General features: G+C 38.7%; 1 protein-coding gene across 3 annotated transcripts; it reads left to right on the top strand.

Annotated features, from left to right (window-relative positions):
• Positions 1-2,301: 2,301 nt before the first annotated feature.
• LOC132302758 (serine/threonine-protein kinase 1) lies at positions 2,302-24,339 on the top strand. Of its 3 annotated transcripts, XM_059799693.1 has the most exons (18): positions 2,303-3,081; positions 3,286-3,374; positions 3,465-3,572; positions 3,740-3,847; positions 4,092-4,182; positions 4,388-4,440; positions 6,191-6,253; positions 7,601-7,645; positions 8,574-8,609; positions 12,636-12,691; positions 13,373-13,454; positions 14,869-15,003; positions 15,082-15,232; positions 21,507-21,660; positions 22,105-22,300; positions 23,396-23,596; positions 23,679-23,764; positions 24,050-24,339. In XM_059799693.1, the coding sequence occupies exons 1-18, from the start codon at positions 2,340-2,342 to the stop codon at positions 24,147-24,149; spliced, it is 2,496 nt and encodes an 831-aa protein (XP_059655676.1). In that variant the 5' UTR covers positions 2,303-2,339; the 3' UTR covers positions 24,150-24,339. The 3 variants fall into 3 exon arrangements, with proteins under 3 accessions (XP_059655675.1, XP_059655677.1, XP_059655676.1); XM_059799692.1 differs by having other exon boundaries at positions 2,302-3,081; positions 23,396-23,764; XM_059799694.1 differs by lacking the exons at positions 23,396-23,596; positions 23,679-23,764 and having other exon boundaries at positions 2,302-3,081.
• Positions 24,340-25,974: the final 1,635 nt, after the last annotated feature.

The raw sequence follows: 25,974 nt of genomic DNA, 5'->3' as shown, positions 1-25,974 counted from the left end.
TCGGTTGAAACCACGGGAGGATTATCGTTTTGCATGTTGGGAGGAACCTCAGTTGAAGTGGATGCGAGAGGTTCGGGAGTAGGCTAGTCAAGGTTCTGAGAAATAACCAGAGCAGTTGGAATGGCCACAGAAGTAGCTGGGGCAGTCGCAGGAACAGCTACAGAAGGGTTCTCCCTCTTACTGAAGAAATGAATTTGTATTTGTTCCATGGTAGCACCTAGGATTGAGATGTCAGAAAGATTTTCTGAAGTGAGTAGATCGGAAGCAGAGGGAATGGTGTTCAGTACCTTTTCCTTTAGAAAATCAAGTCTAGCCTTGCAAACACTGAAAAACCAATTCATCATGAGGAATGTGAAGGCAACGGCAAAGGAAAGTGCAAAAACGAGGAAGACAAATTTCACAGGGGCAATCGTTCTTATGTTTTTTATATAAAGGGACAGAACATTCCCCAAAAGTGGTCGAGATAAGGAAGATCTGAGCGATTGGAGTTTGCCAAGCTCCATTGAGCCCAATAAAATTACTTCTCCAACCTTTTTCAGAAGCGAGTTTATCCATGCATATGGATCATTTTTCGAGGGGGAAGAAGTGAAAGTACATATCATCGGTTCTGATTTTGGTAACTCGATAGTAGAGGAGAAGGTCCAGGATATCAAGATCTAGATTTCTGTCATGGTTTAAGATCAAGAGAACTGATATCACCCTAAAGAAATTGGGGTTAACTTGAAGAGGAGAAAACCCTAATTTATTAAAGACATAACAGGAAAAACGGATGCAAATGGAATCTAATTACGTTTAAGTGAAGAACGGAGAAGAGGATCTCTCCAGGAAGAAGATCCTCACCAGTTCTCTCCTTCAAGCCCTCGGGTAGTACCTAATGGAAATGTTATTGGGTATTTCATACCTCGATCGAAGGGTTTCTAAGTCAGGAACCATCACAATGATGAAGGAAACCCTTAGATTTGGTTTAGTTTTAAGGAAAATAAAGAATAGAGTCCTCAAAGAAGCAATAAAGGATTAAAACTAACCTTAGAAAGAAGATCCAATGAACGTACCGCCACGAAATGAAGGGTGAAGAATTGCAAAAGAAGGAATCGCCGAAGGAGATCTGGTTACTGATGGGGAGATATGAGAAAAACATAAACTGCAAGGTTAGGGGGTTTTAAAGAAGAAATGACTCGTCAACCGAGGAGTCAGGACAATGATGATATTTCAAATTTCAAAACGTGGGCCTCTGAACCAACTACTCACTTCCCACGTCACCACTTCGAGCTGTCATGTTATAATGGCAACTCTTTGGTAATCTCACCCTAATCAATTAGGGAGAGATTAAGGGGCAAGTGAAGGTACCAAAAATGGACTGGGCCGGGTACGACCCATATCACTAAAGACTGGATCAGGAAAGAACATTTAGCCCGGTTAGATGACCACCCATCAAACCCAACATCCATGGAGACAATCTAAAAGCTCAATCTCAAAGCAAAGGAAAAGAGCAGGTGATCGAAAAGAGCCCAAAGATCGGTCCAACATGGAAGATTAAAAGGGAAGCTTCTAGAACAATTGTAAAAGTCTATAAATAGAATGAAAAGAGAAGGAAAATGGGTTGAGATATTTTGAAGTGTAAAGACTTATCTTTTCAAATGGAGAGGCTTTGTTCATTGCAACTTCAATTATTAAGCACAAGAGCCTCCACAATCTTTGTACTAGCATTATTATGATGAAATAATCTACCTACCTTAATAGGTTTTCCATGATTTCGGAGCACCAAATCACTGCCACTAAAACCATTTAACTTATGGAAGACAACCAATTTTTTTTTTACCCTTCATTGCATAATTTAAAAGTCACCCTATATAAGCTGATTTAACCAAGAAACAACCATATAAAGTACCTACTTATAACACTCTAAAAATACAATTAAATTATGTTGAAGTTTAAAATTTTTGAAGAAAAAATAACTTTAAAAGCCGAGGAGTTGTAGAGAATTCCTTGACATAATATTTTTAATTGGTCAATATATGCAAGATATAAAGAAATGAGTACATAAATGATCAATTAAGAGTTGAAAAAAAAAAAAAAAAATGATGAATTAAGAGTCTTCAGTGCCCGACTCTTCAGTCTGAGTGAGAAACACAACAAAACATTTTAACCGATCTCAAGGTTTCAAGATTTATTGGGCCAAACTTTATAGGTTTTTAGAAAATATGTTGGTCTAAAAAAGTTTACACAGAATATGTTTTGTTGGCTACTAGGCCCAATCACCAAGGGCCCAGACCCATTTTACATCTTCCACCGATCAGTTGCAGTAGTTCCAAATTCTGCTCAGCTCTCTCTCTCTCTCAATGGACTTCTCTCCCACCTCTCGCCGGAGTCGCAGAGGCCCAAACAAGTCCGACCTCTACGCCACAGACGACGACGACGAAAAACCACAGCGACAACACTCGGACCCAAAATCGCTACGACAACGCAAGGAGGAAGTGGAAGAAGACATATACGCAACAATGCTACGCAAAGACGACGACGACGACGACGAAGACGACGACGCATCTCTTCCTCCACTCCTCAAACGCGTCCCCAAAGACTTCGGTGTCGCCGTCGACTACGACGACGAAGACGAGTACAGCGGAAGCATCTCCGGGACAATGATCGTCAAGACCGATCGGAATCGCAACCAGTCGTATTCTTCTTCGGCGCGGAAGCCCCATGGTTCGAATTACCTGGATCGGAATCGAGCGAGTCCGAGGAAGAGGGTTGAGGAGGAGGAGGAGAATTTTTCGACTTTCGTGGTGAGATCGACGGTGAGGGACAGAGACGGAGATGGGGAGTCGATTTCGGGGACCTTCGTGAGGCGGACTAGTGGTGGTGGTGGAGGTATGGATGGTTCGACGATGAGTAAGGCGGTGGCGAGTATGCAGGCTGTGGGGGAATTAGGGTTACGGAAGCAGAGGAAGGGGAGTGGTGCTTCGTCTTCGCACGAGGAAGGTCGGCTTCAGCAACTGGCGAGCAAACTGTCTTCGAGTTCAATTCCAGACAGTGTTACGAGGGAAGATCCTTCTACTAAATACGAATTGCTCCACGAGCTTGGTAAATTTACTATCTTACTTGTGTGTTTTCATGAAAACTTAGTTTAATGTGATTTTTGAAAGTTCTATAACTGAATTAATTGTGATTCTATATAATTTATGTGATATCAACTCCACATTTGTTTTCGAATGTGAGTGAGCTGACTGTGATATGTATTATTGTGATATGCGATTGTTGAGGGAGGTTGTTGTTTGGGAATGGCAGGGAAAGGTTCTTATGGGGCTGTTTACAAAGCTAGAGATTTGAAAACTTCAGAGTTGGTTGCTATCAAAGTCATATCATTAAGTGAAGGGGTATGTTTGTTCTTCTATTGTAATTCAGTTTGATGATTGATTGGGTTGGGTTAACTGTTGCAAATGAATTGTGATGCTTTATGCATTCAGGAGGAGGGGTATGAAGAAATTCGTGGCGAAATTGAGATGCTGCAGCAATGTAATCATCCAAATGTTGTTCGATACCTGGGAAGCTACCAGGGAGAAGAGTACCTTTGGGTAGGAACAAGAACATTCACTTGTGTTGCTCGGATTTTAAAGATTTATGGGCTTTTTATTAGTTGAAAAATGTCATTTATTTATCTCTTTATTCCATTTTGGTATGTGGAATTTGGGTGATAATTTTCATCTAACTACGATAATGGGAATTTTCAACGTCTTGACAGATAGTAATGGAATACTGTGGGGGTGGAAGTGTTGCTGACTTGATGAACATCACAGATGAGGCTTTAGAGGAGTGTCAAATAGCATATATATGTAGGGAAGCATTGAAGGTACCCTTTAATCTGATTGGTTATATTGAATATTGAAATTGTTATGGAAAAAAAGAAAATTAGTTTCAAAAATTGGAAATGTTGAATGAAGCTTAAAGAAACATCAGTTTTGATTTTTCTGTTTGATAAAGGTTAAAATCTTTAGATGATAATTTTGTTTGACATGGTCAAATATTCAGTTCTATTTTTAATTTTCTTCTACTCCATTGATTGTTGTTCTGAAGATCTTTTCCATTTGATGTAGGGTCTATCTTATTTGCACTCAATTTTCAAGGTACATAGAGATATTAAGGGTGGTAATATTTTATTGACTGAACAAGGAGAGGTGAAATTAGGTGAGTGCTTTTTACCACATTTCTTCATAGCAATTTGTATCTTCATGATCTCATAAATTTATGAACCTTCTTCCCAATTTGAGGATGGAGAGCAAGTGATTTGACCAAATCTTAACAAAACGTGGAGTGTACATCTTGTAATTCTTTTGCTTCTGATAGCATATTGATTCCACAATTGGAGTAACCGTTTTCACAATACGAGCAGGTGATTTTGGGGTTGCAGCACAGCTGACAAGGACCATGTCCAAGCGTAACACGGTAAACCTAATGCTTTAACTATTATATAGATAAATTATAGTTTTGAATTGGGACAATTATGTTCGATTAGTTTTACTTAATAACTACTCTGAAAATTGTGTTATATGGATCAAAAGTTGTATCAATGTGCTCAAGGTGATGCCCAGGTGATTCGGGTCGGAAAATAAGTCAGATATCACATAACCTTTTCCTGAAGCAAGTTCCAAGTGATAAGCAAAAATTCTTGTATCTATTAAATTCATAAGACCAATACTATAGTGTCAACAGATGTTCAAAAACAAGAACTTATCAAAAAAAAAAAAAAAAACAGATGTTCAAAAACAAGAAGCAAAGAATTATATGTTAAACGCTGTAGTGTTTTTCCTTTTCCTTAATTGTGGGCCTTCTCCCCTTAACACATGATATGTTCTTCTGTCGGTTTTCTTCCTGTTGAATTACTTGGTTACTTATTCATTTATCTAACGATTTAAAATCAGGAGTACACAGTAAATTTTTTCTAGTTTTCTGATAAGCAGTTTGCAGTAAAATTTCTGATACATATTATCAATTGTATGAGATTCTCCTTAGGTTGTATGATAAATGAAATTTTGGGATGGTTTATAATTATCAGATTCTCCTTTGTGTGACTTTTTAGATATAGCAGAATGGAAACATAGGATTCATGATGCCGATCCCAAATAGTTGGGAAAAGGCTTTGGTTGTTGTTGTTGTCCTCTTTATGTGGCTTTTCTTAGTCTTTTCAAAATTGTTGCAAGTATGAATTGTGAAATTTGAGTCTTCACCAGGGTCAGTGAGTGGCATCAACAAATATTGTGGGAACCTACAATACCGGTATGTTTACATCATTGAGTATGCTTGTAGTGTAGTTCTGGTTAAATATGGATCTTCTGCACAATGGATGGCTGGGTTACTTCATCAGATGTAGTTTTAACTCGAGGATCATCTAAATTAAATTTTAGCGAGATTCCTATTTAGGAAAATTATGTGGAAGTCCCTGTTCTTTTGAGGTTGCTTTCTCATCAGAGAAAAACGAAATCTGTTATTGAAAAATCTTACTTTTCTTACTACTTTGGTTTCTTTGCAAAGAAAAAATGGAGGATTGTTGAAATGGCGACAATGATGGCTAATCATTTACTTAAGTGCTATTTGATGACTGAATTCAATATTTAATTATGACTAAATTACGTCCTTTTGATAAAACATTTTAGATATCACTTAAAGAATAAATATACGTAAAGTAGAATAAAATTTAAAGTGAAGGAGATTTCACTTGTAACTGTAACACTTGAGATTCAACCAAAAATCAAAGTAGTTCTCAATTAACAGTTCGTACTTAAAAACTCCGACGCTTAAAATATTCAGTTCCTAAACTTTTTAGTGTTTAATTTTCAGTTTTATCAAACAACACCTTAGTTTTTTATCTGCTCATATTAATGAAGATTCGTCTTTGAACACTTGTTGGCCAACATTTGTTCTAACATCCTAGGCCCAGTCAAAAGCTTTTGAAATTTCTGTTTTGAGGGACTTCACTGCTAACGAGCATTGGTAAGCTGTTGCAAGCAATCAATTAAAGCGATTCCCTTCATTATTATATATAATCTGTCTCAAGGCCCTGCCCGTGTACCATCCTTTTTTCTCTTGAATCTCCTTATCTTGGTATTGCTGTACTAATTGATTTGAATTTTGGTGGTAATTTCTCTTTAGTCAATCATTGGAATCTTTTATTGGTGATATTTTGTTTATTTTTCAGTTCATTGGCACTCCCCATTGGATGGCTCCGGAAGTTATCCAGGAAAATCGCTACGATGGAAAGGTATAATAATGTACATTTGAAAGTCCTTAGATTGAAATAGCAAATAGCATTTCCTTAATAATGTACATTTCAGTTTATGTGTAGCTTGGCTAAACGAATGCATAAGTCTGATGCTTATCTCCTTGGATAATTTCATCGATGTTGCTGAATGCTGCTTTCCTTAAAACATTTTGATTGAAAAAGATAAGTGATAATTTTTACACTAGTTGGTGTTTCACCCATCGCTTGCCTAAGCAGGTGGAGGACTTGATATTTGAGAGGTGTACGGAATATAAATTAGTAAACAACTCTGTTCTTCAAAAATCATTAGTCAGCTCTCTTTTAGTATTATGTCTAAGTGTCTTCATTTTGTATTATAACGTAAGTTGATATGAAAGTAGCAAGTGCTTTTGTACCATAATTTCAAAGTGTCATATTCAACCTAAAGTTGACTCTAGGCAATGGCATAGGACCTTATCGTCTCATTGTTGTTAGAGGTTTTCGTATGAAATAAATGAAATTTTATAATCTGTTTGTACGTTAAGTTTGACAAGAGATATAATGCGGTTGGCATCTTTTCCTGACTGAACCACAGCTAAATGGAAAAGTTTGGCTATGCAGAGAAAAGAGGAGTAACTATTATATTAGCAATTTTTAGCTAAACAAAGGTGTGTTTGCAACCTAAAAAACCAAATTCTTGGTTTGTGTGTTGGGAGTTGTGGTTATGAGTAGCAGACAATTTATACTCATAAAAAAATAAAATAAATAAATAAAAGGAAAAAGAAGAAGAATAATACTATCAGACTATTTATATGTGGAAAACATGGTTGATTTAAAGTGCATGCCAACATAGTGAAGTTGTTCTACATTTGATAAATTTGCATATGAGAATGGTATGAATGCAATAAACTTGACATATATTTTTTCCTTTGCATTGATGTGAAGATTATCTAATTCTTGTGCTTAGATGAACGTCTGGTAACATGTGGAAGGTTCAACTGGTAGTGCAAAGTAATATTTTCTTCATTGTTGTCATTCACTTCAGTTAGCAACGTTTTTTTTTTCTTAGTTGGTTACTCACACACACATGCCTTCATGGAGGCTTGAACCCCAACCTCCCTTTGGGAAGTAAGGGCCTGATACCACTAGGCCACTGGCCCGTTGGTCACTTCAGTTAGCAACTTTAATGCTTTATAGTATGTTACTTGTATGATTGAAATACAATACCTGGATATGATTCATTTTAATTCTTTTTTTTTTTTTTTTTTGTGGATAATTTGCATTCATGTCATTGAAATATCTTTTTGCAATATTAGATATAACTGGTCAAATTAACTTCTCTGGTTCAATATAACATTCATTTTTCAGGTGGATGTTTGGGCTCTTGGAGTATCTGCAATTGAGATGGCTGAGGTATATCTATTCAGTGCATTAATGGTCTTACATTTCCAGGAAAATCTAGGTTGATTTGTCTCAATCCTATTTCCCTACATCTCCATTTCCTTTAGTTGTTTTTTGCCCAACCGGTGCAGTAGTGCCAATATGAAACTGACCTTGGTTCTTATGTAATGGAGACGAATGTAGAGAAAGAAAGTTGGTACTGTTGGTTGATAATTTAATATGCCATTTCTAAGTTACTTTATTATTGATGGAGTAATCTGGTATCAACTCCTATCCTAAAATTTTTTATTGGTCAAACACTATTTTATTTTTTATGTATGTGTATATGATAGTCCACCAGACTTAATATACAATTATTGACACTTACGTAACTTTTGTGTGTTTATGAGAATTTGGTCTACGTAGTTTAACTTATTCCCTATAAACTTAAGATTTGGAGCAACTTATTGTCTAATATGATCAGAGCTTTGATCATGTAAATCTTTGGTTCAAGTCTCTCCATTTGCATTTTTTCTCATGTTCTATTTTGTATGTATTTCTCCACGAGCGAGAAGGGGTTGCACATGAGGGAGGGTGTGAGACCTTGATATATATTATTGGATCCTAAGAAGCATGGACACGGACACGTGACAACAGAGACACCGATGTGTCACATTCTAAATGTTTTATACAAGACAGAGTGTGGGATATGTTGTCAAATGGGATATGACATGTGTTTAATGCCATATTTTTTTAAAACATAAGACATAGATGGACACAATCATGAAGTGTTGGAGACATGTCCAGGAGTGTCCATGAAGAGTTGGTGTCCGACACAGACATGGCACCTCATAGAAGTGCCTGTGCTTCGTAGTAGGATATATTGCCCCATAGTTTAAGCTTAAGCTTTTAGGGCAAGCGGGTCTTTAATGGTTCTAATTTGCTTGTACTACTGTTTCAGGGACTTCCTCCAAGATCAACAGTGCATCCAATGAGGGTAAGTGCGTGAACTTGAATCATTTGGATTTCTGTATGTTAGTTGACACTTTTGTATTGATATATATTTGCTTATTACATTATTATTTGTAATTGTTATTACACTTTGCTATGTAGTATTGCATTATAATTTATATTCACTTCACTGTAATTTCATTGTATTAACTATGTTTTTTTATCTTTTTAGATTTGGGTTATCTTGTTATGGATGTTGATGTTCATAACCATATACTACGAGAACATTTTTTTTTTTGATAAGTAAATTGTATTAAAAGCGTTCAAAAAGGGGAACGCGACCCAAACTATACAAAGACAAAACGGAGCCAATGAATTCAAAGAACTCATAAAGTCAACAATCTCCTCAAGAGAGGAGTAGTCTCTCCCCTGACCCCAACAAAACAAATTACAAATGATAGAAAATTTTAACACCCCAATGGAGGATTCCTTTCCTTCAAAAGATCTTCCATTACGCTCTCTCCAAAGGCTCCACCAAATACAAAAAGGGATCACCCTCCAAAAAACTCTGACCTGAGCCCCCAGCCATTGGCCCCTCCACATATCTAACAACTCCCAAGATGTCCGAGGCATGACCCAATGAATACCAAACAGGCCAAACATCAAACTCCAACAATCATGAGCCACAGGACAGTGCAACAAAAGATGATCCACCGACTCTCCATTAATCTTGCAAAGACAACACCTATTAACAATGATATGTCTTCTCTTCCTCAAGTTGTCCAACGTCAAAATCTTACTCCAAGCAGCAGTCCACACAAAAAAGGCCACCCTAAGAGGCGCCTTAGACCTCCACACCGTCTTCCATGGGAATGAGGTACCATGAAAACCAGAAAGGCACACAAAAAAGGACCGGACCTGGAACATCCCCTGAGAAGAAGGCACCCAAATCAAGGAATCTGCCCCAGACCCCTCCATCTCCTGTCCGTAAAGAAGAGCCAAAAACCCAGTGACATCATCCAGCTCCCAATCCTGAAAAGCTCACCGGAAACGCACATCCCAAGACAACCTTCCACTATCAAGGCGATAATAGTCAGCAACCATTGCATGTTTGTCAACAGCAATCCTAAAAAGCCTGGGAAACAAAAGGGCCAAAGGCCTATCCTCACACCATGGATCCTCCCAAAACCGGACAGTTCTTCCATCCCGAACTCTGAATCTAATATGTTTGGAAAAAGCATCCCACCCCTTACCAATGGCCCTCCACACCCCCACTCCGCCAACAGACCTGACTGATCTAGCTGACCACCCTCCTCTCTCCTCCCCAAAGCGACATGAGATAACCTTTCTCCATAATCTATGTCTTTCCTTACCAAATCTCCAAAGCCACTTACCAAGAAGAGCACAATTGAAAGTGGCCAATCTCCTAATTCCAAGCCCTCCCAACCGAATAGGCCTGCAAACCTGTTCTCATTTGACAAGATGATACTTGAACTCTTCACCGCAACCCCCCCAAAGGAAATTACGTTGGAGCATTTCTAGTCTTCCTACAATAGAGGTTGGAATATGAAAAAGCGAAAGAAAGTACGTTGGAAGGCTTGACAAAGTGCTCTTCACTAACGTAACTTTACCGCCCTTTGACAGATATTGTTTTTTCCAACCCGCTAATCTTCTCTCGACCCGCTCAATCACCGGGTTCCAACTTCCCACCCTCCTAGCCGAGTCCCCCAGCGGCAAACCCAAGTACGAGATGGGAAAGCGTTGCGTCCCACATCCTAGAACAGCAGCCAGAGTGTCCACCTCCTGAACTTCCCCCACAGGAACAATCACACTCTTTCCCACGTTAACTTTCAAACCAGAAACAGCCTGGAACGAGAACATAGCTGTGACTAGTTCTTAAACCTCGTCCTAGGCCCACCAAATGGTCTAAAAACGTGATCTGCAGTCAGCTTCCAGGTTGCAGACGTATTTCATTTGACTCTTAAAAGATCATATGCTGGCAAAGTTTTGGCTGCCCTTTTTAATTTTTGATGTTGGTTCGTTACATCGTTCTGGTTTGATCTTCTGTACAAAATTGGACCAGTTCTCAGGTTTTAATCCACCAACTTTTTACGAGAACATGTCATGATGATTGCTATTTGAATCCTGTTTCTGGTATTCAGATTGGCAACCCAAACTAGGATACCTTAATCAAGGCAAGTAATCTATTAACCAAATGTGAAACTATATCCCGGTCGTACAAAGAACAACAAAGGGCAATTCTCGTTATTCAAACAACTCTTTAGAGTGTCGTCCATCACCGGAGAAGTCATTCCATCCATAGAAAGCAATGCTGCAGAAAAAGAAGAGACTAGCGTTATAGGTAAAAGCGGGTATTCTCCATATATGTCTGGTGGCGCACCTATACAACCAGAATTTGTTGTGTCATCGCAAATAGCTGGACCCGCCTTGCTCACTCTTCTAAACCAAGGAAGTATGGAATTTAGGGGACAAAAGCGATTGTTTTTTTTTTTTTTTTGGATGATACTTTGAGCTATAGCAATGTACTTGCCTTTAAATAGTAAGTGAGGTTCATAAAAGAGATAAAATATTCTCAGTCTCGGCTTGTTATTCGCGTTCTCTTTGCTGTGAATTAATATCGTATTTATACATTCTTTGGTCACTAACCGTTTATCTTAATGTCCTATCTAGTACTGTCAGTTGGCCGAACACCACCATCCCCCGCACCACCCATTCAGCCTTATATTTTTTTTTTGCACTGCGCTGTAGTTAATTTGAGCTGAGCTGGCTTGGACTGTATCCTATTCCTGATCCTATATATTAGGCCTGTCTTAAATTATATATGAAGTTATTTTGGTTAATATACCTCTCAAATCTTGACACTATAAATTCCACTAACCTGCATTCCATATTCCTGTTTCATAAGATGAAAACTCAGATTTATCCTCACAAATCTTCCTTTTTAATCTACATGTTTTTCTTTATCTTCTTCCCTCGCTGTACTTGGATTTGAGCTGAGCTGGCTTGGACTGTATCCTATTCCTGATCCTATATATTAGGCCTGCCTTAAATTATATTATGAAGTTATTTTGGTTAATATACCTCTCAAATCTTGACACTATAAATTCCACTAACCTGCATTCCATATTCCTGTTTCATAAGATGAAAACTCAGATTTATCCTTTCAAATATTCCTTTTTAATCTACATGTTTTTCTTTATCTTCTTCCCTCTCTCTCTACATGCACACATCACATATACATATTTATTTATATTATAGGGCATATATATTACAGGTGCTTGCACTTCTAACTTTAGAGATGTAACGCCCTACCTCTGACACATTAGATCAAGTTCAGTTGAGGCTTTGTGAGAAGCCTAACGCCAGCATGTTTGAACACTTGATAGAAATAAAGTATGTCCTTCCAATAGCAGCCAAGATCACAATATCATGTTGAGCCTAGCCGAGCCAAGCCAAGTGTGAGCTTGAGTGTTTAAGCTCAATCAGTTTGGGCTGAACTTGGTTTGGGGAAACTTCTTCACTTGGCATGAGCTTCTTCAATCACTTCCTTTTTTATATTTGGACCTACGAAGTTTGTGGTGTATTTTGCCCTCTAATATTCTTTTCAATCTGTATAAACAGTTAAATTTTTATGAACTGATTACGTATAAAAAAAAATGTTTATGAATTGATTAATTATTACTTATAGCATTCATTCAATTCTCGTTTGGAGAAAATGTTAATAAATTCTTCTTAGATCAGAACAAGGTGAATTGTGGTTCCTTGTTTTAGTTAATGGAGTATGCCATTTCATTTTCATGGTACATAGTTGAATGAAATGCTTAAGCTATTATTTGTTTGTTTTTTTAATTATTATTTTTTATTTCATTCTAATTCTACATGGTTGACTGAAATGCTTAAGCTATTTTTTGTTTTTATTTTTTTGATTTCATTCTAATGGTCCAGGGTTGAATGAAATGTTTAAGCTATAATTTTTCTCAGTCATGGTAAAAAACTTCTTGTAGTTATAAATGACTTCATAGGAGCCTAACGCATTTATTGCCTGTGATAGGTATTGTTCATGATATCCATTGAACCAGCTCCAATGCTTGAGGATAAAGAGAAATGGTTTGTGAATTGTTATTTCAGTTACCTTTTAGCGCCGTTCTGTCCAAAAGTTCACCTTTTTAAATTGAATTTACCTTTTGAGAAGGTTTTTGTGCATCTGGCTTGGAACTTTAAAATTCAAATAATGCAATCAGTAATTGTTGATCCCTGCTATATTAGGGCAGCTTAATGGATTTTGTAGCCATTGTGTGCTGTGTAGTTTCTAGATCTCATATTTTTGCATAATCTCAATTCGCATGGGTTTTGTTCTTCCGAAGCCCCATGGTTTTTGTAGAAGGAACTCCTAGTCACCATCAATTCTCATCTTTAACTGGACTTCAGCTAAATTCTACAGTAGTGTCATCCAACTGTTGATACTATCAAGGAGATTCTCAATAGATTCATTTTCCCAATGACTGTTATGATGATTAAGGCATGCCCATGTTTTCATCGAGGATAAATGGCTTGAGGTTTGGCAGTCAAAACTAACTCCTCTTGGTTAAACCCCATGTGCTCCCCTAATCCAGCCTCCAGAAGCCATTTTTTCTAGCATCAACATGCCAAATGTCCAACCACAATTCATAAAAGAAAATATGCATCATCCTCCATCCTGCTACTGCTTTCATTAGTGCCGCCATGCACTGTTAAAATTATTAGCATCATATAGTATAGTTTTTAAGCATAGGTAGTTTGCTTTTTCAGGTCTCTCGTGTTCCATGACTTTGTTGCAAAGTGCCTTACAAAAGAACCACGTCTGCGTCCTACTGCAGCTGAGATGCTAAAGGTATGTCAGAATAGTTTGGTATAAATACAAGAAATCACAATTTCTGAGATCTGTGGATGTTTGACCAATTACTACTATATAATTCACCTCACATATTTCAGAGTCCTCTCTCATTTAGAAAAAGTCTGTCAGTAAACACTTACTGAGTAGATAGTTCTAGAACTCCTGCATGTTGTCCCCACTTCATAAGCACAATTCCTCTCAGGAGTCCTATACTTTCTCTGATTTTTTCTTCCTCAAGGTGTCTGATTTCTTAACCTCTATTTTATAAAACTTGGGGCATTTTGATTGGCCAATTGTGCCCTCTTGTTGACAGTCTCTTTGAATTAGCTATTCAGTCCATTGTCTTCAAAAGCACGTGGTTCTTTCATTTACCTTAAAATTATAATTTTGGTTAAGGTGTGTTTGTGTCTATTTCCATGTTAAGGCTTTGGATATAATGCAAATTTTATTGAAATCTGGTGCATTTTCGGCAATTTATATATATCATGATGTTTATCAACACGGAAACAATCATTCTAATATGGAAAATAGAAATACAACCAGTTGCTGTTTCTTAAGGCTTTAAATTAGAAATATGGTCAGTTTTTTTTTTTTTTTCGGTGCCTTGGTAATGGAATTTTTTGTATCCAATTGGTTCAATGATTGATTCTTTTACAGTGTTATCACTTTTTACTTTACTGGGGAGTGGGGACATACAATTGTTATTTGGCATTATCTGTTTATCTGCATTTTTTTATTATTATTTGTTAAAGTGCTACACTTCTGCCTTGGAATTTTGAATGTGAAATAGTGCCTTAATTGTTTGGAAAATTTCGTATTCTGGTAGAACATGCTGCCTTGTGGGCCATAAACACTACGATTATTTACGAACAAAAAAATAATAATCTGGTGTTACTACCATATTACTGTTGTGGTTGCTTCATTTCCAAGAGAGCCAGTCAAACAAAAATTCTTTAACACGCATAGTAGTTATGAAAGTTATTGGTAAAAAAAATGTTGGGAATGCATGTTTTGATGATCATAGTTCAAATGTTTGACATAATTTTATATTCAATGATGAGTTAATAATGTACGGCACGGTCCATTTTTATACATACACACACATGCATAAGCCTCCGGAAACCATGAACTGCATGAAATTAAACACATGCATTTTGATTCCTTGGGGCATCCCCTGGTAATTGCACCATACATGTGGAACGGATGATTTCTTTTTCCGGGGAGATAAGTCGGCTGTTCAAATAGGCAGGGATACTTCCAAGTTATAAATATATATATATATATGTATATTTTCCAATTTTAGCAATATATATGTGTGTGTGTGCCTTTTGGTTTGACTTAATGCATATCTGGTTCGGTTATTATATTTCAAATCTTACTTGCACCTATTTTTTCTATATTTGAAACTTAGCACAAATTCATTGAAAAATGCAAAACTGGAGCTTCGGCAATGTTACCCAAGATTGACAAAGCAAGGCAGATTAGAGCCTCGATGGCTTTGGAAGAACAAAGTACTTCTCTAGGGACCTCAATGCCAGGAGATGGTGTATGACTCTTGTTGCAGTCTCTCTCCTTTCTTCAAAAAATCCTTCAAACTTGTATTTACTATTGCTAATTTTAACAGTCAATAGGAGGTCCCAAAGTGAATGAAGATTATGGAGATACTGTTCCATCAAGGCTTCATAACATTGGACTTCAAGGTAACAATGGTGTACCCACTGTGAGCAGTTTGGAAAAGCAGCACATATCTGAAGGTGTAGAACTGGCTGCAGAAGGTATTCTTGTCTTGATGAGATCTTTATATCATATGATCTGACTTCTATTCTCTAGAAGGACAGGTATTCTACCATGCAACTGTATAGTGACTTTGGCAAATTGGCACAGCAACAAATTGAGAATGGGAGTGGGAAAAAGGGTAGACAAATTTTTGGAACATGTGGATGAGTCTATATGGAGTTGGGAAGGTTGAGGGGAGCTTTATGAGATCCTTATAGTTTAAACAGAAAATTAAGTAGCAAATGGTACTTTAAATGTCTGATAACAGTCTTGATTCTTTAATATTGAGTAGCAATTCTCATATAAACTGACATCAGCAAGTGTTTGCCTTTGGCTGCATTCTTTGTTGGTTGTAGAAGCTACATATTCTTGAATGATGTGGACCAGCAAGATCAGGGATTTCTCCTTTGATGTTCTCGATTCACTGCACGCATAGTGAGACATTTTTGTTTTCCTATTCTTTGGCAGCCTCTCTTTCTTCTGTCTCTTCACATCCTCTATATCTGGGTCTTACCCCTCTTATGCTAATAAAATTCATCTATCTTTTACCAAGACCACAGTGAAATCTCATGTGTGAAGGAACACTATAAAAATCATTTATAGTGTTCCATCGAGGGCATTCGTTTTTTCTGGATAATGATTCGGTTGGAAGAAGAAGAGAGGACCTTCAATCGTGTTTGTTGGGTAAGTTCGACAAGGATGTGGGTGATAGGGCTCAAATCGCGGCTTGGGCTTCTCGTGTTTGGAAGGTTTCTTCCGGGGTTGTGGCCTCTCCTCTACCGGATTCTTTGTTGCTATTTCGCTTCCCCTCTTTGAAGGAGGCTTCTCGTGTGCTCAAAGAAGGTCGCCGTGTTTGGGGGACGGCCACATTATGAGTGGAATCTTGGAGTTTTAGGGTGGGGTGTTCCGAGGTGTTAAAGGGTAAGGGCCTGAAGATTGTGACGCTGTATGGTCTCCCTCTCCATCTTTGGAGTCATGCCCTGTTTGTGATGATCGATGATCTATGCGGTGGTTTCATCTGGGTGGATGTCGATGAAGCAATTGACGCTGGAAGGGTTCGCATCACAGTGTCCGAAGGCAAGGTTTATCCTCCTTTTGGTTTCATCCACGATGATCGTCTCTGCTACAAAGTGAAGATGTGGGAAGAGAAGCCTCCCGAACTTGTGCCGACGACGGATAGTTTGGAAGGAGGTAATGGTTCGCACTTGCTGAAGGAGACAGAATGGTTAAGGTGGGACTCTTTGGGGAAGAAAGGTTTGGCTAAGTTTCAGAGATGGGAGGAATGGAGGGACGATCTATGGAAGCGAAACTAGGAATGTTTTAGAAGATTATTCACTCTGAGAAGGAAAGAAGGCTTTTCGGATGGGACTGATCTTCGACGGCAAGAGAGATCCCGGGAAAGGCATAAGGGTGGTGGTCTCATCGAGTTTGGCCGTCCGGCGTTCACGCATATGTGGAGGAAGGAGCGTCACCATGGTGTTTCTCACGTCAATCAAGCGCGTGGGAGGGGGAACATTGACGGCCATACACGTGGTTGGCACAGAGGACTTGGCCGTTCAAAGTGGATGACAGCTGCATCCACTTTTATTTCAAAATCTTGGGCTTCAAAAAATAGTAAGGCCGATTTTGGGATTAAATCGGTGGTTGGGCCTAATAATGGGCTGGTGGGTAAAGCTTCTGGATCGAACTCATTTTCTTCTTGTGGGCCTATGGTTGGTGAGCCTGGATTAAATTGTCATCTTGTGGTCCGGATGGAGGTGGAGCGGCCCACTCATTAGATGTTGTATGTCTTGGCCAAGGACTCGTTGACTTGGGTTGTGAATTGAAGGGAGGACCAGGTTCTCCTAATGTTTTTTCTGGGCAGCATTGGGCAACCGTTACGGGCCTTTATGTGATGTTGTGGAAGACGTTGACATTCATCCGTCCAGAGCTTTCCCAGAAGGATCGAGAAGAATTCGGCGTCCTAAGGGGCATATGTAGGGACACCGTATGAAAAAGAAAGTGCTATTTCCCCCTCTTCACAAAAGATGGTCTAGAAAGGAAAAGCAGAAGTGGATTCCGGTTTCATAGATTGACTCAGGATCGGGTATGTCTTTTGTTTCACCTGATCCTTCTCCTTATCTCCCTTCTTCCTCTTTTCACCTTTGCGGGGTATCATGAAGGAGCTTGGTGCCGAAAAAAGGAGTGGTGTCTTCTGTTTCAAAATGCTTGTCCCCAGTTTTTGAAAGGGAGCCGGTGCCCATTTTTGAGAAAAGACCTGGTGAAGACGGTGGTATTGAGATGGGTTCCTCTCGGTTGTGTGATGTTAGTAGTGACGGAATTACTGTGTGTGGGCCGAGATGTGAAGATATTCATGATGTTTCAGCTGCTGTGCTCTTGAATGATTTGAGGGCTCATCTTGTGTCAAAGGGTTCTCTTATCGAGTAGAATGATCTTTTGGCTGATGAGGTGTTTGGGACCCCACTTTCTAGCTGCTCTCCATCTTTGTCATCTGTTGAGTACGGGGAGGATGGGTCGTGTTCCTCTGTTCATGGGGATTTGGGTATGGTTTTGTGGAACGGATGTGAGTTTGATTTTGATTTGCTTACACCTTTGGCTGTTGTTAGACCGGATGGGAATTTTGCGGAAGGGATGGGATTTGATGCAGGGTTGGCTGATTTGGAGAATGATTGGATGAAGGAAAAGGGAGTTGAGATAGGTTCTCTTTTAGGTGTGTCTTTTGAGGGTCGGATGGAGGAGGCGACAAGTTTATTCCTTGATGTTCTTAATGCTCAGTTTGCGGGTAGAATGGATAGTAGGGGGAGTGTTCCTGTGGAGAGAGAGTAGAGAGGGAGTCCAAGTCCCTCGACTTTCGTTACTTATGAAAGGAAGAGGAGGGGGGCTAGGGAGAGGGCCAATGGAAGGAGGGGTGAGACGGTCAACACTACTGTTTCCCTATGAAGCTACAAATTCTTTCATGGAATATCCGGGGTCTCAACGACCCGGCTAGAAGGAAAGTGGTGAAATCAGTGATTCGGAAAGCGGGCGGTCATCTAGTGTCTCTTCAAGAAACCAAGATTGCCTCGATGTCGGATGTGATTGTTCGAAGTTTGTGGGGTGGGAGATTCGTGGAGTGGTTTGCCTTGGATGCGATTGGCTCTTCGGGTGGTATCCTGATCATGTGGGATGTCCGTTGGATCTCTTTATTGGACTCTCAGGTTGGGTTTTTCTCGGCGTCCTATGTTTTGTCCATGGTGGAGGATGGCTTTCGTTGGGTTTTTTCTGGAGTTTATGGGCCTACGGAGGATCGTGGTTGCCATTTGCTCTTGGAGGAGCTGGGGGAGATTCGTAGGTAATGGTCGCTGCCTTGGTGTATCGGGGGGATTTCAATGTTGTGCGTTCCCCTTTTGAGAGGTCGACAGGGGCAGGTGGACGGTTGATATGATGGCTTTCTCAGAGTTTATTGATGCTTTCTGTTTATTTGATTTGCCTTTGGTGGGTAGGCCTTTCACTTGGTCCAGTGGACGTTTTCCTCCTACTCTTTCTCGTCTTGATAGATTCTTGGTGTCGAGTGATTGGGAGGAGAGGCTTTCTGATGTTGTTCAGGCCACTTTGGCTCGTTCTTTGTTTGATCATGTTCCATTGTTGGATTGTGGCGGGTTGCGTAGCAAAAGATCCCCTTTTAGATTTAAGAATATGTGGCTCCGGGCTGAAGGCTTTCTGGAGCGAGTCCGATCCTGGTGGGCGGGGTATGGAGTGGCTGGCACTTCTAGTAATTCTTTGGCAGGCAAGTTACGTTTTTTGAAGAATGATCTCAAAGTTTGGAACAAAGAGGTTTTTGGTAATTTGGCTTGGAGGAAGAATCGGGTTTTCTCTGAGATTGCTGATATTGATAAGATGGAGAGTCTGGGTCTTTTGACGGTTCCTTTGAAGCTTAGGAGGGTGAAGTGTCAAGCAGAGTTTGCTGAGATTGCTGTCATAGAGGAGATTTCATGGAGACAGAAATCTAGAGCTTTGTGGCTTAAGGAAGGTGATAATAACACTAAATTCTTTCATAGACTTGCCAATGCTCACAGAAGGGGCAACCACATTGGGAGGATTCGGGTGGATGGGGTGTTGTTTAGTAAAGAGGAGGAGATTTGTAAGAGTGTTTTTGAGTACTTTTTGAAGTTGTTCACTGAATCAGCAGGTTGGCGTCCTTTGCTTGATGGGCTTCACTTTGATTCTATTTCGGGAGAAGAGTGCTCTGTTTTGGAAGAGCCTTTTTCAGAAGAGGAAGTTCTCTCTGCTCTGAAGAGCTGTAATGGGGATAAAGCCCCTGGCCTGATGGTTTTACTATGAGGTTCCTTTTGGAGTGTTGGGAGGTGGTCCGTGAGGAGGTGATGGGCTCTTTTCATGCCTTCCATGTGCAGGGCTCTTTTGAGAAAAGTTTGAATGCAACTTTTATTGCTCCTATTCCGAAGAAGGGAGAGGCAATGGATGTTAGAGATTTCCGCCCTATTAGTTTGGTGGGATGTTTTTACAAGTTGATTGCGAAAGTCTTGGCCTCTAGGTCGAAAAAGGTGATGGATGGCGTCATTTCTGACTCTCAGAATGCCTTTGTGGGAAGTCGTCAGATTTTGGATTCAGTTCTTATTGCTAGTGAATGTGTTGATTCTCGTTTAAGCAGCGGTGTTCCGGGTGTTCTTTGCAAGCTGGATATTGAAAAGGCGTACGACATGTGAGCTGGAGTTTCCTTCTCTACCTGTTGGAGAGGATGGGTTTTGGTGGGCGGTGGAGGAGATGGATTCTTTTTTGCATTTCTAGCGCTCGGCTCTCTGTCCTTGTGAATGGAGCTCCAACGGGTTTTTTCTCTAGCTCAAGGGGCTTGAGACAAGGGGATCCGCTTTCCCCTTTCTTGTTTCTTTTTGTGATGGAGACTCTTAGCAGATTGCTGAAGAGGGCTGTGGAGCTGGGTTTTTTGAGAGTTTTTCGAATGGGCAGGGATGTTGCTAGTCAATTGGAGGTTTCCCATTTAATGTTTGCAGATGACACTATTGTGTTTTGTGATGCGAATGCGTCCCTAGTTGAGGTATTTGAGATGCGTTTTGATTTGGTTTCAAGTTGTTTCTGGCCTTAAGGTTAATGTTGGCAAGAGTCTTCTTGTGCCTATTGGGGATGTTCCTGAGATTGAATTGTTTGCTCAGATCCTTGGATGTTGTACTGGCTCTTTTCCCATTTCTTACTTAGGATTGCCTTTGGGAGCCCCTTCGAGATGTGTGGGGAGCTGGGATCCGGTTGTGGATAGATTTGAGAGGAGGTTGGCGGGTTGGAAAAAGCAGTACCTGTCCAAGGAGGGTCGGGTTACCCTGATTAAGAGCACCCTTTCTAGTCTTCCTACTTACTTCATCTCTCTGTTTCAGATTCCTTCTTCAGTGGCTGAGAGAATTGAAAGATTGCAATGCAACTTTCTTTTGTGTTTTGGGTGGGGGGACGGGGGGGAGGAGAAGAGTTCAAGTTTCACCTGGTTCGGTGGGATCAAGTGTGCCGTCCAATTCGGTTTGGAGGCTTAGGTTAAGGAGGTTGTTGCCTTTTAATAAGGCTCTCCTTGGTAAATGGCTCTGGAGGTTTGGGGTTGAGAGGCATTGACTATGCCACTTTGTATTTGGTGGTGTATTGGCTCGAGAGAAATAGGAGATATTTTGACGGAAAAAAAGAAGCTTGTTTCTATGCTTAATTTCTCTGTTATTTCTACTCTTTTTTGTTGGGTTTCAAGGAGAGATTATAGATCTACGGAGAAGATTGTTGTTTTTTTGGCCTCTCTGAAGGTCTAAGGCGCCCTTTGGCCCTTTTGTTTCTTTGGGTTCCGCTCCCCTTTTGAGCTTTTTTAATAAAATCTTACTTATCAAAAAAAAAAAAAAAATTGTCTTTGGTATGATCTATTCTATTCTGTACTGCCAAATTGGCAAACCTGACCATGAAAATGTATTTTTCAATTATATTTATACATTAGACTTTGTTGACAGGATCTATATTTTAGCACTACTTAAATACTCATTAATATTTACAAAGACTACTTGTTGCAATATCTAATATAAATAACAGGATTTTTGCTGAAGAAACAGGAAATATGTCCTGATCTTGAAAAAAAAGAAAAACAAAAACAAAACTTAAGATCAATACAGCTTCCAACACCCTTCTGCATGCTTGTAAGAGTGAATTCATGCTTCTTTAAAAAACATCTTTCATCTGAATAAGGATAGCATCATCTTGTGAGTGCTATTGATGGTTTGTGTGGGATATATGTTATCTCAGGTAACTTTGGGACTGTAATTGTTCGTGGTGGAGTTGACATAGATAAGACTGCTACCCAGACACCACTTCCCAATGCCAAAGAATCCTCACATGCTTCGGGGAATGTTAAAAGTCCTTTTCTCAGTGGTGCAGGGGATAAATCACTTGACAGCAGGTATTCTACTGACCATAAACTTCAAATACTTATAATGGTGCCTAGATATATGATTGCTTTTTCTTCATCTTTTTAATGGAAAAAAATCTGGTTCTACTCTCTCTGAAAAACAGATTATTTTTCAATATGTATATAGTTATAGGCGTATAGGTTTATTGAGCAATTGCGATACTGTATATTTGTAATGATAGACAAGTCCTACTACTTTGATGCATTTTCATTTCATGGTGGATCTTGTTGAGTTGACTTACTTATCAAAAAAAAAAATTCTTTTGTTATATTACAAATGCAAATTGGAAATTGACTAGTAACTGCCTCCCCGTCTTGTATGAGTAGCGTTCCATTTACATTTATGTATGATACATGTTCCTTTTTTTTTTTTTTTCCTCCCTCTTTTATCAACATTTTTTCGAGTAAGTCTAATCCACTAGGATGCCCTGACAGAGTGGGCAATGCAGTGGGTGTTGCTGCTGATAGCTTCCAGGCTGGTGGATTGCAATCATTTTCTCCTTCAATATTAGCCTCTAATGAGCAGAACTCCAAGGCAAATAGCATTTCTCAGGCACAGATAGGAGGTGGTGGCGGGGCGATCAATAGCACAGTGAAAAATGAAACTGTCAGTCGGAAAGCATTAGATAAGGTAATTTTAACTCGGAACTACATAATTGCTCCAAATAACATAAAAATATATATTTAAATAAATAAATAAAGATCAGAGGTGTCCCATCAATTTGTGTAATGTTGCTTTTGGAGTAAACAGGGTTCATGACTTAAAGTTCAGCTTGTGGTTAAATATTTGTCAATCTGGTAATGGATAAATTTTGCTGAGTTTTGGAGTTGGTGGATGTTTAATTGAATCACCAATCGGAGTCAGATAAAGCATTAGACTATGAACTTCATGTTTAAATTTGATCTGGAAGAAAGCGTTAATTTGGATAGAAGTGGAACCAGGTGCAGCTTAGGAACCTATCCCTTTGGTCTTGAAATGGTTCCATGTTTAATATTTAGATGCATACAAAAACTTTAAGTGCTACTTCAACCATTCATGAATGCTATATTTCCTACCTGGTGCATTTCCTGTCCGCTGCAGCACATGACTAAACCATCTTGGTCAGTTTACTATCATTTTATCTCAATAACTATAAGTGCCACTTCAACCATTCATGAATGTTATATTTATAATTTCATCCTTCTAAACACACACATTATTAGATAGCCAGATTTTTGTATTTTTTCAATTTATGGCCGAGATTTATCATTATTTTCAATTTATACATCTAAAACTCCATTTTTTTCTTCTTCTTCTTGTTCTTCTTCGGTTTTTATTTATTTATTTATTTTATTTGTTTTTGTTTTTGTTTTTCCCAGTAGCTATACTACACACCCACCCCGCCCACCCCTTTCTCTCATGGGGGGGACGAACCCTCAACCTTCCGTTTGGAGGGGGGAGAAGAATCAGTTGGGCCAAGACCTTGCTATTTAATTATTTTATTTAAAGAAGTAGAAAGAGACAGTTTTTCCTGAAAAAATTATCCTTTCTACATTTGGATGATTTCATGGCTGAATTCAGCTAAACTTTTTCATCAACCCAATATGGTGAACATGTCCTACTTCATCGTCAGCTGACATTGTGAATAGTAACTGATTCAAAAACATCACAAGTCTTGCTTTATAATTCTTATGGTTGTGGGTGCAAGTTAAATGCCTGCTTAATTGGGGTTCATCGCCGTTGTAGCTTTGGTCAATATACGCAGCTGGTAATACGGTACCCATTCCATTCTTGAGGGCAACTGACATATCACCTATCGCACTTTTGTCTGATAATGTGCTTGGAGGCTGGCATCAGGACGATGGTCGAACCATAGCTGTGGAAGCACTGCAGGAGCTTTTTACTGGTGATGGACAGTCTAAAAAGGGTCGAAGGGGACAGAATGAGGTTCCACCTCTCTCTCTCACACACACGCGCGCATGCGCCGTATTTAGCTGGGCTTCATTTATTGGATTTTTATGTGCTGCAGGTGCCCCTTCCTCCAAGTGTGTGCCAGAGACTGACTTCAAGTTCTACACTAATGAATCTAGTCCAGGCTTTAGCTTACCACAAAACGTAAGACTTAGTAATTTGTTCAATAATATTGTAATAGATATAACTTTGGCTTGTTACCTCTTTTTAAATTCTCTCATTCAAAAACACTAATAAGCTCAAATTTCTGCTTATTGTTCTCAAGGCACCAAATATTTGGGGTGCTAACAATTGTTGTTTAAACTCGAACCATTCTGCTAAAAGCATGGTTTGCGCCGCTATTTCTAATAAAGTTATTGTTGGCATGGAGAACTGCATAATGTTTATCGTCTGTTACTTGTTCTTGATCTCCCATAGCTTCTCGTACAGGTGTTACGAAGAGATGCCACTCCAGGAGCTGCAAGCAACGCAAGAGCAACAAACCATTCAGAATCTCTGTGATACACTTCGAACTATTCTACGATTGTAGCTAGGGAAAAATGTATATCTTTTTTCTTTATACATTTTTCCCCTTTTCATCTGTTTGTAATTTTTTTTTTTTTTTTTTTTTTTTTGGTGTTATTATTTAGTTTGTTTGCATCAACACAAGTTTTTCCATGTATATAAGTACATCAGCATGTGACAAGGAAATAAATGGCTATTTCATATTGCTCTTGCTACAGAGTACTACAATGTGCAAGATGGTTTATAACATGTAGGTTTTTCAAGGTATCTTTACTTGTTACCATACCTTTGTGTCTTGTCATTTAGTTGCCTGTGTTCATTTTTTAACAGTAAGAGAACTTGTAATTACATAGAGCCTTAGCGAATGTTGGCATTCGAGACGAGGCCAAGTTTTTCAATTTATGCTGTGTTCGGTAGGAAGGAAGGAAGAGGTGTGGAGAGGAGAGAAAATAGGAAGGAATGAATGAACTTCATTTGTTCGGTAGAGGTAGAGATGATATAAGGAAAAAAAAGGAAAATAGAAAGGATAGGTCATCCTTCTTCTTTTACAAATTTTTATCCATCCAAAAATGGGTGGAAGAAAGGAGGGAAAACAAGTGGAATGTTATAGAAATTTTAAATTAAATACTATCTTAAATTATGCATATTTTAAATAATAATACTATCTCTATAAATTACTATATTATAAATATTATTGGATATGATGGTAAAAATAATTAAAATGTTCTCTTTCCTTCACTCTCAACGAATATAGGAAATTATAATCTTATTGTCTTCTTCTATCCAATTGAATAAAAAGAAGAAATACACAATCTCTTCTCCAGGAATGTCTCATCCATCCCTTCTTCTTTCCCTTCCATTCATTTTTTTTTTCTTTCATACCGAATGGAGCATTAGGCTCCCGTAAAGTATTTTTCGAAAATTATTTTTCTCATTTTCCGGTGTTTGGAAGACTTAAGGTTAGGAATTTATTTTCCATATAAATCATTTTACCTAGTTATTTACCAAAAATGTTTTCGTAAGTCATTTTTCATAGGTTATCCTAGGTCATCTAATCATCCGTATTCTTATTAAATCCCTATGTTAACAGTTAATTTTTTAGTCCTCCCAATGTAAAAAACTAATCTTCAGTATTCTCTCTCTATATGTATAAATAGAGTGAGCTGAGAGAGCATAACACGAATTTGGGTCGTGAGCTTGTTATGGTATAGAGAAAGTAGAGAGAGTAAACGAGATGGTTTAGCGTAGAGAGAGAGAGAGAGAGTAACGAGGAGGGGGGGAATGATTTGGGGGTATTATGAAGAAAAAATAATTAATTGTCTAAAGAAAGATAGGGTTAATTGTGCACAAAAACTGATTTAAAAAATATTTTACGTACCATTGCCAAACACCGGAAAATAAAAAATAAAAAAAACATTTTACATAAAAATGTTTTGATTAGAAAATATTTTACGAGGAAAACATTTTATGTCCAAACAAATGGAGCCTTGAAGTAATACTAAATTTGTATACTTGAGGGTGAACAAATATTGGGTAAATCCAAATACTCGTACACAGATGAGATTAGGAGGAGACTTTCTGCCAGTATAGGAAAATGTTTTCTTATGTAGTCTTTGGACCATAACAATTGCAAGGCTACAATTTAGGCCATTGAAGCCATTTTCAGTTTTTGTTTAGTGTCGCTGTTCATAGTGGCACAAGTTCCCAAGTCACATAAAGAAGTGAGAACGAGAGCGAATTTGAGAGTAAGAACGTGAAAGCAGTAAAATTTAAGTCATACAGAGTGAGAATGGAATTGAGAGCGAGCATGGACGTGAGATCAGAAGCGCACTTGGAGTGTGAGATCAGTA

Source organism: Cornus florida, unplaced genomic scaffold (assembly GCF_030987335.1).
Source record: "Cornus florida cultivar Cherokee Brave unplaced genomic scaffold, ASM3098733v1 CherokeeBrave_3.0.0_Hap2_Chr04, whole genome shotgun sequence".
Taxonomy (NCBI): Eukaryota; Viridiplantae; Streptophyta; class Magnoliopsida; order Cornales; family Cornaceae; genus Cornus; species Cornus florida.
This window is presented reverse-complemented; position numbering and strand designations above follow the sequence as displayed.

Coding starts and splice junctions, on each gene's coding strand:
- LOC132302758 (XM_059799692.1), top strand. CDS start 2,340: ATGGACTTCTCTCCCACCTCTCGCCGGAGTCGCAGAGGCCCAAACAAG. Junction 4,441..6,190: donor CCATGTCCAAGCGTAACACG/GTAAACCTAATG, acceptor TTTATTTTTCAG/TTCATTGGCACTCCCCATTG. Junction 6,254..7,600: donor AAAATCGCTACGATGGAAAG/GTATAATAATGT, acceptor TTCATTTTTCAG/GTGGATGTTTGGGCTCTTGG.